Source organism: Bos grunniens, chromosome 29, assembly GCF_055505025.1.
Source record: "Bos grunniens cultivar Pamir isolate PY7600 chromosome 29, Bosgru_T2T1.0, whole genome shotgun sequence".
NCBI classification, from domain to species: Eukaryota; Metazoa; Chordata; class Mammalia; order Artiodactyla; family Bovidae; genus Bos; species Bos grunniens.
This window is the reverse complement of record NC_141193.1, coordinates 42,736,803-42,751,199: the sequence shown is the minus strand read 5'-3', so window position 1 is coordinate 42,751,199 and position 14,397 is coordinate 42,736,803. Positions and strand designations below refer to the sequence as shown.

The 14,397-nt window shown below is 50.0% G+C and overlaps 1 protein-coding gene across 7 annotated transcripts in view; it reads left to right on the top strand.

Moving 5' to 3' along the window:
- Positions 1-14,397, top strand: part of ME3 (malic enzyme 3) — a 220,785-nt gene that overhangs the window by 106,224 nt on the left and 100,164 nt on the right. For all 7 annotated transcript variants that reach the window (XR_015157908.1, XM_086384724.1, XM_086384725.1 and 4 more), the window contains one exon: positions 633-782. Coding sequence is in view for 5 of the 7 variants with exons in the window: in XM_086384724.1 (XP_086240850.1) it covers positions 633-782 (150 nt within the window). In the remaining 2 variants the exon portion in view is untranslated. The remainder of the gene's footprint in view (positions 1-632; positions 783-14,397) is intronic.

Below are 14,397 nucleotides of genomic sequence, written 5' to 3'. Positions count from 1 at the left end.
GCTTGACTGTCTCTAAAATGGCCAGATAGCAATTATATCCCAATAAAAAAAAATAAAATAAAATGACCAAAATTATATTACCCACCTTACAAGTCAATTGGGGCCTTCCCTGGTGGCTCAGACAGTAAAGAATCCCCGTGCAATATAGGAAACATGGGTTCGATCCCTGGGTCCAGAAGATCCCCTGGAGAAGGTAATAGCAACCCACTCCAGAATTCTTGCCAGGAGAATTCCATAAACAGAAGAGCCTGGCAGGCTACAGTCCATGGGGTCGCAAAGAGTTGGACATGACTGAGCGACTAAGCACACATACAGGTCATTGGGAGGCATGTTCCCCATGTCAAATCCGTTAATGAAACTGTTGGGAATGGCACCTACATCGTGTAATAATAAGGGCCATTGTTGTTGTTGTTGTTAGTCACTCAGTCGTGTCCGGCTCTGGGTGACCCCATGGACGCCGTAATGCAGGTCATATTCCCCACATTTCCTAGATGATGAGACTCATGCTCAGAGGGGATGGTGATTTGCCTGTGAAGGTGCCCAGGGAGCCCTGGGTTTCCACGTCGAGGGCCGTCCATGCTGCCATGTGGGGTGTTCATGTCATCAGCTTGGTTCTTGCCTCTTTTCCCAAGGTACATCATCCTCATGACGCTCCAGGACCGGAACGAGAAGCTTTTCTACCGCGTGCTGACCTCAGACGTGGAGAAGTTCCTGCCCATCGTGTACACGCCCACCGTGGGGCTGGCCTGCCAGCACTACGGCCTGACCTTCCGCAGACCCCGGTGAGCGGCCTGGGGCCAGGGCTCGGGGAGGGGCCGTCTCCTGGCCGGGTTCAGTCTTCTCTCTGGCCTTGCTTGCTGGGACCCTGGAGGGGCTTCCTGGGAAGAAGCAGCCCAGCATGACATTTGTTTTGAGCTTTTGCTCTGGGAAATGAGCCCATGTGCAGAGAGGTGATCTGAGACAGTGTCTAGCAAGGGGACCTCGGAGCCTCTCCACCTCCAAATAAGAAACACCCAACATGTTGTTCAGAGTTGGCCCGGGAGGTATTTCAGCTTGTTTTCCTCTCCTTTATCTACCCACCACCTCCTTCCCTCTCCCCCTCCAACCCCACTTTCCCAGTCATCTCCAAAGTGCAGACAGCTCTCCTGCTAATTCGGGTCAATGAATAATGGAGTGCTGGATACCGGAGACTGAATTCTTTTGCTGATTCAAAGAAGCAGCATTCCTTTATTTGGGCTCAACCCAGATTCCACTCAAAATGTCGCTTTATTCGGCAAAAATCTGGCACGCCATTTTCTTTCCGAGCCAAAGAATTTGGGGGCAGTTTTCTAAAGAGATCACCTGTTTGTCTTTTTCATGGTGAGTTCAGCATATATATTTTTAAAAAATGAAAAAGGAAAAATGGAAGGATTTTCACAAAGTGCTCAGTGCAAGGTAATTGTCAACACGTAGTTCTAGCACTGATGATTAAAGAGCTCCTGAGTTTATTATGTGTCGTGGGACATTGTTTCAGCCTGTGTTAGAATACTGTGCACAGATGTGTAATTTACATTTACATAGAATTTATAAATCTGTGTTATAAATCATGCACTGTGTCAGGAACATGTCATCATGGATCTAGAACATCTTTCATTAATTTGGATAAGCAGTATTCCAGTTCTGAAGCCAGCATTTGGAATGAGCACTGCAGGCCCAGGGAGTTCCCGGTGTTACCCTTGGTAAAGGGCAGCGTGTCCCACTTCCTGTGGGTGGGCATGTCCACGTGCTGCAGCATATTTGACCTCATCACGCAGAGCAGCTGTGTTTCTGCCATCCTGGGGGCAGGGGACAGTGTGCCCAAACTCCAGAGCTGATCTGGTCTTCAGCCTGTCTCTTTCAACGGGAAAGAGAGTCATCTCTGAAACCAATACTGACCGAGACCTTGGGAGCTGATGGCACGTTTCTGAAGGATGCAGGACCCTGTTTACTACCTCCCGGTTCCTTGCAGAGCCTCCCTCCTCACACAGCTTGTGTGCTGTGCTCTGTGTGTTCAGTCGTTTCTGACTCTTTGCAACCCCATGGTCTGTAACCCACCAGGCTCCTCTGTCATGGGATTTCCCAGGCCAGAATACTGGAGTGGGTGGCCATTGCCTACTCCAGGGGATCTTCCCGGCCCAGGGATCGAACTTGCATCTCTCACATCTCCTGCATTAGCTTTAACACTGCACCAGTGTCATGGCCCTCCTCTGCAGCTATCAGCAGCTGCCTGAGGCTTAAAGAAACAAGGGCCAACATTTTAACAAAACTGAGCCTAGCACAGCCCAGCTCGTCCTCAGAAATCCCGAATTCTGGCTACCCTGGTCTAGTCTCCTTCCCCAAGCATGTCTGGCATTCTCTGCAAGCCTTTGCCCATGCCATCCACTCTGCCTCAGATTCCTGCCCTCTCTCCTTTCCTTGTTCTCTACCCAGCAAAACTCAGGTTATCCCCATCTTCCAAGAGTCAGCTTCTTTGATCTGATCAGAGAAACCCTCCCTGATCTGCCCCAGTCTAAACTCTTCTCAGCCTCCACGCCTCCCCTCAACCCCAGTGCATGACACATATTTCTATTCCATAGTTTTATTTTTGGTGCTTTATATTTTTAATTATTTGTGTACCAGCCTCCTCTGTTGTATAGTAACTAAGTCATGACTGACTCTTTTGAGACCCCATGGACTATAGCCTACCGGGCTCCTCTGTCCATGGGATTCTCTGGGTAAGAATACTGGAGTGGGTTGCCATGTCCTTCTCCAGAGGATCTTCCCAACTCAGGGGTCAAACCGCATCTCCTGCATTGGCAGGTGGGTTCTTTACCACTGAGTCATCTGATAAGCCACCAACCTCCTGTACTGGGACACAAGTTTCTAGAGGGAGCTGGAAACGCATCAGATCCATTGGGCAAGTAATTGACACTCTGATGGGACAGTGTCGCCTACTGAGTGAGAAAAAGAGCTAGGTCTCCACAATGAGCTCTGTGGTTTCGTCTCCCTGATGCTTAGGCAAGTTTCTTAACCTCTCTCGGCCTTAACGTCCACATTTATCAACCAAAGGCAATAAGGCTCCCTACCTGAAATAATCGTTGTGAAGGTGAAATGTGATAACGTGGCCGGGTCCTGGCATCTGTGCTGTTTCCTTCAGCAACTACCGTAGGAGGAAGGCAGGACTGATATATGCAGAGTTATGTTACACGTCTGTATTTTTCAATGTTGGTGAAGAAAATTGAGTCATCAAACATATAATGAACTAATGTGTAATTACAGACAAGATCTGGCTCTTCCAGATTCACTGTTTCCTGAAAAGATCCTTTAACCCTTAAGCATTGCAGCTGAGATTGTACAGAAACACACAGCCACCCCACTCCCCACTCCCACTACCAGGCTGACTGGAAGCCCTTCTCCCCAGGCTCTAATGGACTAGACTGTGAATTCAGCTGTTGGCTTCAGATAAACTAGTATCAGACTAGTGATGCTTTTGAGCTGTGCTGCTAGAGAAGACTCTTGAGAGTCCCTTGGACTGCAAGGAGATCCCCAGTCCATCCTAAAGGAAATCAACCCTGAATATTCATTGGGAGGACTGATGCTGAAGCTGAAGCTCCAATAGTTTGGGCACCTGGTCTGAAGAGTCAACTCATTGGAAAAGACCCTGATGCTGGGAAAGATTGAAGGCAGGAGGAGAAGGGGGCAACAGAGGATGAGATGGTTGGATGACATCACCAACTCAATGGACATGAGTTTGAGCAAGCTCCAGGAGGTGGTGATGGACAGAGAAGCCTGGTGTGCAGCAGTCCATGGGGTCGCAAAGAGTCAGACTCGACTTAGCAACTGAGAAAACAAGCAAACTGGTGATGGTAGTGGAGAAGGAAATGGCAACCCACTCTAGTATTCCTGCCTGGAGAATTCCATGGACAGAGGAGCCTGGTGGGCTACAGTCCATGGGGTTGCAAAGAGTCGGACACGACTGAGCAACCAACACACACACACACACACACACACACACACACACACACGGTGATAGTAGAGTTTTCCTCCAGGGTCCACTCCAGAATCCAGAAGTTTGAATTAATGAGCATTTTTGAAGCTGCTGGGCATCATGGTACAAGCTGTGAAGTTACCTCCAAAGATCAAAATACAGTTCTTGACCTAAAGCTATAAGTTGAATATGATAAAAGTTAAACAGCAACAAGAGATTTAATAGGGACAAAGGATTACAGGAGTGAAAGGGAGAGGAAATTTGTTTTCCTTGAGGGCAGCAGGAATGCTTCACAGGAGGGATGACATTTGAGCTGGTCCTTGAAGGATGAATAGGAATTCCATGTGTGCAGAACAAGGGAAGGGCATTCCAGGAAAGGGCTTGGTTTTATCAGCTCTGTAGACAGCAGGGCAGTCAGCTCACTCAGGTATCTCCCCATCTCCTTTGCCTGGCACGGAGGGCCTTTACATCCATTGGCTGATAATGGATCTTCCCCAAGTGCTGGAAGGTTCATCTGGAAATGGTGTTGTTCATTTCACAAATGAGCAAACTGAGGTGGCACAGGAAGGGAACTTGTCTGAGATCACAATTCTCAAGCAATTTGTAAAGTGAGAGTTCTGACTGTGGGAACTGGGGAAAGCCACACCAAGGAGATGACATTTGAGCTGGGCCTGAAAGATGAGTGCGAAGAACTGAGACAGAATGTCTTTGTCTACAGTGACTCAAGCATGCCCACCTCCCCCTGGAAAGAATGTAAGGCCTCTGAGACCTCACGGTGGGTGAAACAGCAGACTAGAGGGGCGGGGTAGGAGAATTGATCAGTGGTTCTACCTAAAACATGGTCTCCTTCTCACCATGCAAGGGGGTTGGCTTAACAGGGAGCTGTTTCACGCTCAGGTCCAGGCCTCACCGGTGGTTCTCCAGTGCGTTAGTGATGGAAAGGATCATAACAGCAGAGTGGGGGTTCATGTGGGTGGAAACCGCTTGAGCCCAGGAGCCAGGGCAGCCTCAGTTGGGTATAGGGAGGGTGCTGCCGAAGGTGGACATGTAGCATGGAAAACAGATGTGTGACAGTCCCGGCAGGAGACTGGCAGTTGAACTAGAACCAGGAGAAAAGTATTATCGTAATACCTGCTGGCTAAAGGCCAGGCACTATCCTAAGATCTTTACATAGATTGTTGTTCAGTCGCTAAGTGGTGTCTGACTCTGTGACCCCATGGACTGCAGCACGCCAGGCTTCCCTGTCCTTCCCCATCTCCCAGAGTTTGCTTAAACTCATGTCCATTGAGCCAATGATCTATCTAACCATCTCATCCTCTGCTGCCCCCTTTTTTTGCCTTCTATGTTTCCCAGCATCAGGGTCTCACTGGAGTGAGTAGGCTGCTCACATCAGGTGGCCGAAGTATTGGAGCTTCAGCTTCAGCATCAGTCCTTCCGGTGAATATTCAGGGTTGATTTCCTTTAGGATGGACTGGTTTGATCTTCTTGCAGTCTATAGATAAACTCATCTAATTATCACAGCTCCCCTAAGAAATAGACACTGTTATCAGCCTATTTGTAGACGGGGAAACTGAGGCACAGAGAAAACTTGCCCAGAGTCACACAGCTCATAACCAGCAAAGCCAAGACTCGGACCCACACAGTCTGAACCAGAGTGTGGAGAGGTAAGCAGCACATCACGACGCTTGCTGTAGTTTGGGGCTGTGCACGTTAGGTGGGTATTCAGGAAGGGGTGTTCTTGCCACTCCTGGAACATGATTGTCTGGGGGTCTCAATTGGGGGTTGCTGTATTCGTTTCCAGAGCCTCTCCTGGGAGGGCACGATCCCCTCATCCAGGGCTGAGGCAGACACAGGCAGAGTGAGCCGGCGCCGTGGGTTTGTCAGTGACTAATTGGCACTTGCCATCTACCCCTGTACCTCTACAAGGATTGAGTCTTGTGCCGCTGCAGCTGCTGACCTTCAGTACACCCTGAAAGGAGTTCAGGGTGGAAAGCAGAAATGAGGTGCTCTGTGCTCAGGGGGGAAAACGCAGGACAGGTCTTCAGGTCGCCTTTAGATATTTTTCAGGATCGGACTTTATGAGCCCAATTCCTCTATCTCTCCCCATCTAGAAAAGCACTAAAATCCATGGTGACGACTGTTCCTCGTGACTAGCTAAGGCTTCCTGAGACTAGTAGAAATCTTCTGGAAAATATGTGCTTGATTGCATGTATTCCCCCTCTTCACCAAAAATCACATACTGACCTTTCCCTCCTGCCTCTTTGGAGCAGTTTCTCAGGGCTATCTGAGGTGCTATCTCCTGGGCTGCAGTCCTTACTTTGCCCCCAATAAAATTTAACTCACAATTCTCACATTGTGCATTTTTTAAAGTCAACAGATTCATCCCGCACACTCTGGGTACAGATTTCCTGCAAATGCTTTGCAGAACCTTTCCTCAGATGATAACCCAGTCAAGCTACCTGACTTGTGACCTTCTGAGCAGCTGCTCCAGGCGTCCATCTGGCCTTTTTCCAGGTGTTGACTGCATCCCTGTCTCCCTACTAAGGGAGAGTCTGGGCTCCACCCCAGCCCTGAGTGTCCTCTGAGCCTGGCTAGGCGGGGCTTCGCAGATTAGCGTCCAACAGGAGGCCAGCCCGAGGGCAGGAGGGAGAGAGCCAGCGCCTCGTCATTTCTGAAATGATAAACGTTCCTGTCAGTCCTCTGTGAAAAGACCTCCCCCCCACTCCACCACCACCCCCAAAGCTAATTAGATCCAGCTGAGGCTAAAATGGGCTGCCCTGGGGTCCAGCGGTAAAGAATCCACCTGCCAACACAGGAGTTATAAGAGACGTGGGTTCGATCCCTGGGTCAGGAAGATCCCCTGGAGAAGGGAATGGCAGCCCACTCCAGTATTCTTGCCTGGAGAATCCCATGGACAAAGGAGCCTGGTGGTCTCAGTCTGAAGCAACTGAGCATGCATGAGGCTGAAATTATCGCTCTGACATCCCTGGGGCTCTGCATCACCTCAGAACCCCTAGGGAGATGCCCGAGTATCTCAAGGACACCTGAGTACCCCGGGCAGGTGAGACACAGCAAAAGGATCTGGGCTCCGTGGAGCCTCCTCTGCCCCTTCCTGCTTCTCCCCTGTACACGCTCTGCTTGTGCCTCCGTGGGCCGTGGGTCCTGGCTAGCTTGGCCTGAAGGTCTTCAGTGTGTGACTCAGAAGAAGTAAAAGTCAAGCGGAGGGGAGGCGCGAGGAATACAGCTGAACCCCACAGCGAGTGTGGCGAGGAAGCCAGCATGGCGTGGGTAGCTGTCCGATGTCAGCAAAGATTCTCCTTTCAGGAGGCCGCCTCCCCCTCCTAGTCCTCCGTGAGCTCCAAGTGAGGTGCACGCGTGCACACACACACACACACATACACACACACCTCTAGACCTAGCGCTTCCCCCCTCCCTGTGGGATCTCACCTGCATGGGTGGCAAGGGCTGGGTTGCAGGTAGTTTAAGGAGCATAGCCTTTGAAACCAGGCAGACTTGACCTTGAACCCCAGTTCCAAAAAATGACTTTCGACAAGTAACTGAGCACCCTGTCAGCCTCCTCGTGTGAAATGGGAGTAACGCCTGTGCGCATGGCCGTTTGTGAGGACTTGGCGCAATGCCACGTGAGAAGTGTCCTTGTATGTGCTTGGCTGTGATACGCGTGGCCCCCCAGCCCCTCCCCGCCCCAGCCGATCCTCTGACTCAGTCACCCCACCCCAGAGTCTCAACTGCTGACTTCTGAGAGCGTCTCAGGCCTCCAAAGTGCCACCCATGCTGACCTTGTGAAGTCAAAGTTGCTCAGTCGTGTCTGACCCTTTGCAACCTCATGGACTGTAGCCCACCAGGCTCCTCTGTCCATGGGATTCTCCAGGCAAGAGTACTGGAAGGGGTTGCCATGCCCTTCTCCCAGCAGATCTTCCCCACCCAGGGCTTGAGCCTGTGTCTTCTTCATTGGCAGGCAGATTCTTCACCATCTGAGCCACCAGTGACCTTAGTGATCTGTATTTGTGCCTAACTAGCATGGATTCATCAGCAGACACTCGTGCAGAGTTAGTAAGTTGAGAGTAGGAAGTAGGACTTGGTTTCCCCCGTCGAACCTCAGGGAAGATCCCTGAGGACAAGTTCACGTTTGGACAGAGCCAGCAGCCCTGGCCCTGTGCCAGGCTCTCTTCTTTTTTAATCTGAAGACAGATGCGCTTCTGCACCCAGTCCACTAACAAGTACACGGGGTATTAACAGCTACCATTTGCTGAGTGCTCACAGGCTCCTGGCAAGCCTGGCTTAGGTGCTTCGTGTACTTATCCCTGAGCCCTACAGCAGCCCCGCAGGGTGCTTGTTTCTCAGATGAGAACTAGCTTGTCTAAGACCTCACAGCCGCCCTATAACCACACCCTGTTCGTTCCTGCGTTCGTAGTCCAGCTGCTGTGGCCCCGGTAAACACGACCCCTCACAGGCAAGCACATTCTTAAGGGACACACGTGAGGGACACACACTCACAACACCTGGAGGGCAGGATCCCACGGTGGTCAGAGCCCCAGCTGGAGCCCTGAGGGGGTGGGTCAGCTCCCCGGGTAATGGCTGTGTCACCTCGGAGCCCAGCTGCTCTCTGTCCCTGGGCCTGGATCACAGGAGCTGCCCACCGCGCGGGGCTGCGCTGAAGGTCAGGCGAGCTGACTGTGTGAGAACATGCTTTATCCGCTGGAGAGCTGCTCACAAGCTTGAGGGGGATTTATTTTCTCATTTCTTCTCCGTCCCCAACCCACCTGAAAGGATGAGGTTAAAGCTCATGCTCACACCCGTGGGTTTCCTGCCTCCCTCTCTCAATGCCTGGGGAGCCCTTGCCTCATATTTTTCTCTTTGTACACCACATGCTAAGTAGCTTTACTCGTGTCCGACTCTTTGCAACCCCATGGACTGTGGCCCACCAGGCTCCTCTGTCCATGGGATTCTCCAGGCAAGAGTACTGGAGTGGGTTGCCATTTCCTCCTCTGGGGCATCTTCCCAGCCCAGAGGTCGAACCCACGTCTCCTGCGACTCCTGCATTGCAGGCGAATTCTTTACCATCAGCACTTAGGATCTTTTCATCTTCAGCCACCTACACACACACATGCACACACACATACACGCACACACACACACTCCCAGCATAATTGGGAGGCAGGCAGAAAGCAAGGATTCGTCTCCTCAGACCAGCTGCCTCCTCCCTGTTCTCAGGGCACCAGCGCCGACTCCTCTGCCAGAGCCCACTCCACGGCCAGTCCTGCCCAGGTCCCTCTGCCAGGCTGTTTCAGCTGTGCGGCTGGAAAGGCTCCCGAGTGCAGAGTTAGCCCAGGTCAGCAGCTGGTCCGCTTCCTGTCCCATCTGGCCCTTTTAGTCCCCCAGGCTTGGGGTTATGAGCAGAGCTCTGGGTAAAGGGTCGGGAGACCCGCATTCTAGCCTTTGCACCCTCTTTCTGGCCTTGAGTGCTTAGCAAGTCACTTAGCTCCGTAGACTCAGGAGAAGGTGATGGGCTGGAGTGCATGGCTTCTGTGATCTCTTTCAGCGCTAAACATTCAGCATCTAGTAACCCAAACCCTGAACTTCCCTGGTGGCTCAGGAGTAGAGCATCTGTCTTCCAATGTAGGAGACACAGGAAATGCAGGTTCGATCCCTGGATTGCAAAGATCCCCTGGAGAAGGAAATGGCAACCCACTCCAGTATTCTTGCCTGGAGAATCCCCATGGACGGAGGAACCTGGCGGGCTACAGTCCAAGGGGTCACAAAGAGTCAGACACGACTGAGCGACCAAACAGCAACAACAACCCAAACTCCATAACCACGTTGGAAGTGGGATATTCAGCTGAGCCATGGTCAAGCTATGGAACTGAGCTGCAGTTTCTCCGCCTGAAAAATTAAGAGATCAGTTCGAGCAGTAGTTCTCCATGGCAGCTGTGCACTGAGAGCCTCTGGGGGCTTTTAAGCAACATCTGTGAGGTGGGTCCAGGCAGCTTTAGTTTTCAGAAGCTTCCCAGGGATTCTGGTGAGGAATGGCTGAGCGGGGTGATCTCTGAAGTCCCTTCCAGCTTGGATCCTCTATGACTTGCTGAGAGTCAATAACCTGCCACCCAAATCTTCCAGGCCCAGATCTTCAATACCCGAGCCTAACACGTTGAAGACAAGGGGAATTTTCCCTCGTGGTCCAGTGGTTCAAGACGCCACACTCCCAATGCAAGGGGCCGGGTTCAATCCCTGGTCAGGGAACTAAGATCCCACATGCCCCAACTACCGAGCCCTTGAGCCGCAATTGGAGAAGCCCACAGTGAAGCCACAGCGAAGACCCAGCATAACCAAAAATAAATAGATAATAGAAAATTCAAAAAGGAAAAAAGGTTAGGGTCATGATAATGTTAGAGAAACGTATCTCCAGCTCAACCCTCAGCAACCTCACTGTTGAGTCCCACTGCCAAGTGCCCTCATGTCTCATGCACACAGTGAGTGGGGGTAAGTGGGCAGGCGGGGGGAAGGGTCTCACACGTGTTCTCCCCCTGTCCATGCCCCCAGTGTCTTCCTGAAGCCTCTGTTACTGCACAGAAGTCACCCATCTCCCCAGCTGCAGTCCATCCTCTGTCAACAGTTGATGAGACAGGAAAAAGCCTCAGGCCAAAGGTGACCCATCATTTGGGTGAGGATGTGACCAGTGCCGCCTGGCTCAAAAGGGAAGCCAGTCAGAATCCTTTCCAGGAACTTGAACGGACAAACGGGAAAGGTTATATGGAGAGAATTTTCCAGGTAGGAAGGGAAATCAAGGCCAAAGGATGCTGCGATTTAGACTTTTGACTCAGGTCATGGTAGATCAAAGGCAAACGCCAGCTATAAAGGAAAAGGAAAAAAGAACAGGAAGAATAGGAACAGATCTGTGGAGGGAAGACAGGGAAAATGGAAAGAAAGAGGGAAAAACAGGCAGAGGGAGGGCCAGTCCCCAGAGCTGCCTCAGCTCACCCTGGCTTTCCACTCCAGTTCTCCACAAATTTACCATCAACTCTGTGTCTCCAAAGGTGACTTACGTGAACCTCTGATTTCGGTCACTGGAGGAGCCAGGCTGAAAAAGTGTTGTGAAATTAGATGCACCTGATCAGTCCCCTGATCTCCTTGGTGAACGGAGTTAACAGAGTAAAGCAGGGTGTCTCAAACTTCTGTTGTTATCATTGTTTAGTTGCTAAGTCGTTTCCGACTCTTTGCGACCCCATGGACGGTAGCCCGCCAGGCTCCTCTGTCTGTGGACTTTCCCAGGCAAGGATACTATAGTCTCAAACTTCAGGTTGCGCTGAAGTCACCTGGAGGGCTTGATTCAGAGACTTGACCTAGCCACCAAGTTCCAGACACTGCTGATGCTGCTGGTGTGAGGACCACACACTGAAAACTGCTGGATTAGGGACTTCCCTGGTGGCCTAGTGATTAAGAATCTGCCTTCCGATACAAGGATTCAGGTTCCGCCTCTGGTCAGAGAACTGAGATCCCACATGCCAAGGGGCACCTAAGCCCGTGCACCACAGCTGCTGAGCCCAAGCGCCACAACCAGCGAGAAGCCCTCGTGTCTCAATGAAAAGGTCCCGCATGCTGCAGCTAAGATCCAATGCAGCCAAAAATAATAAATATTTTTTGAAAAAGGAAAGAAAGCCACTTGATCGAAGGCTAATGAAAAGTGACTCGCTGAGAAATGAATTAAGACGATCTGAAGGAAGCAGAAGAAATAGGTTATTTCCAGACCCCACTGTGCATTCGCAGAGAAAGCTAGGAGTCCTGAGATGGAAGTTTTGGTCTCAGTTTTAGAAGTGTTGTTGTTGTTTAGATGCTTAAGTTGTGTCCAACTCTTTTGCAACCCCATGGACTGTAGCCCACCAAGTTCCTCTGTCCATGGGGATTCTCCAGGTGAGAATACTGGAGTGGGTTGCCGTTTCTTTCTCCAGGGGATCTTCCCAACCCAGGGATTGAACCCAAGTCTCCTGCATTGGCAGGAAGATTCTTTACCACTGAGCCACTAAGGAAGCCCTTTAGCAGTGCCCCTCAGGAAACCCCTACCCCTTTATGGAGCTCAATTTCCTCATCTATAAACCAGAGCATTTTATTAGGTGATCTAGGGGGCTCCCTCCAATCCTTACAATCTGTAATTTTTGAACAGATTGGAACACGGTGGCTATAAATTTGCCTCTAAGTTTTTTGGCATTTAAGGGAGAAAAACGCAAAAGTAGATGAACACACATTTTCTGACAAGAAAAAGTGTTCAGGCTTATCTGCAGAAGTGTCATTTGGCTGAGAATCTGATTCACACGTGGGCATCTTCTTAGACAGACCAGCTGGGCAGCCTGGGGGCTGTTCACGGATGGTTCGATGCCAGGGACTGGGAACTGATGCTGGAGTAGATCTGAGGGAGTCCTCCCCGAGCTCGAAGTTGTTCAGCTATTATTGATGCACATGTCACGTGGAGTAAGTGAAATTGTATCTGGATCCCACATCAGTGAATCACTTTGGGACGGAGAGACGGAGGAGAGAAGGATTTTTTTTTTTTTTTCAGTAAAGACTATTCTTTTAAGAGCAGTTTTAGGTTCACTGCAAAATTGAAGGGACAGTACAGAGACTTTGCAAATACTCCCTGCCCCCACACATTCATCGCCTCCCCCATAATCAACATCTCCCGCTAGAGTGGTCCCTCTGTCACAACTCATGAACCTTCACTGACACCTCATTATCACCCCGAGTCCTTAGAGTACCTTGGAGCTCACTCTTGGTGTCATACATTCTGTGGATCTGGATGAAAGTTTTATATAGCATTGTACGGAGTATATTCACTGCCCTAAAAACCCTGAGCTCTGCCTGTTCGTCCCTCCCTCCCCCACCCCACTCCCAGAAACCACTAAGGATCCTGGTTTTTTTGTGTCTGAATCACACCGGTTTCAGTCACTGAGGGGCATGGCTTTTGTTGTTGTTGTTGTTGTTTAGCCACTAAGTTGTGTCCGTCTCTTTGCGACCCTGTGGACTGTAGCCCACCAGGCTCCTCTGTTCATGGCATTTCCCAGGCAAGAATACTGGAGTGGGTGGCCATTTTCTTTTCCAGACTTCCTTTTTTAGAGGAGGCTTAAAGATTTACATACAAGCAAGTAAGTTTGTGCTTCATGGCATGTGACCTGCCTTTAGCGTTCAGAAGGAGCAGCTTGCTGGGTGGGGAGGACAGAGGCCACCCTTCCGTCCATGAGCCTGGCTGGGTGTAGATGGCTGAGAGTGAAAAGGGGGGGAAAGTTGAGTGGCCCCACATGGATGCAGAGATTTTATTTTTCTGTTCAAGCTGGAAGCAGATGAGCTTTATTAACTAGAACAGGATGTTCTGAGTCTGACTTCCTTTAGCCAAAGGCAGATTTCCCTGGCAGTTTAAACAAACTGATTTTTGTTTCTGTTTTATCTGACTCTGTCCTTTTCCTCCCTTGTCCCTGGCAATCCCAACCCTGGTGATCAAAAGAATAGGTGTGGGAGAATTTCCTTACTGACAAGGAAATCCGTACATGCGGGCAGCAATTGAGTAGACCTTTCCTCAAATAACCTTGATCTCTCATTAACCTGTAAAATGCACGAAAGCTTGTGTTTGCTCACAGAAACAGAATGAACGAGTGGTTACCAGTGGGAGAAGGAAGGGGAAGAGGTGAGATAGGGGTGTGGGACTTAGAGATAGGAACTACTATGTATAAAATAGATAAGCAATAAGGATATATTATACAGCACAGGGGAAAATAGCCATTATTTTTTAATAAATTTAAATGAAATATAATCTATAACAATATCATATCACTGTGTTGTACACCTGAAACTAATGTATTATTTTAAATCAACTATACGTCAATAAAAATAAAAGCTTGTGTTTGCTCAAGCTAAGTTCACTCCCAAAAGAGTGGCTTCTTAAGAGATGCTGCAAATAAAGCAAATGTTTTGAAAGGTCCCAGACTAGAGGACAAGTAAGATCAGTGTTGTGGAATTTCTTGAAGAAAAGTGAAGGCTGTCTTGCCAGAAAGAACCCCACCACCAGCTGGCCAGTCTCCAAAATCCAGTGTCATATTCGTGTCCTTGCACCCACAGGAATCCCCCAAATTTCTCAGGTGCCCTGAATGGGTAACACTGAAAACTTTATCTATAAGCTAGTTTCTTAGAGACTAACATTAAACCAGCATCCAGGGGTCCCCCACCTTCAGGATCTAATGTCCGATGACCTGAGGTAGAGCTGGCGTACTAATAATAGAAATAAAGGGCACAATAAATGTAAGACACTGAATCATCCCCAAACCATCCCCTTCCCCAGGCTGTGTGTTCTATGAAACTGGTACCTGGTGACACAAAGGTCGGGGACTGCTGTGCCTATATCGCAGGGATTG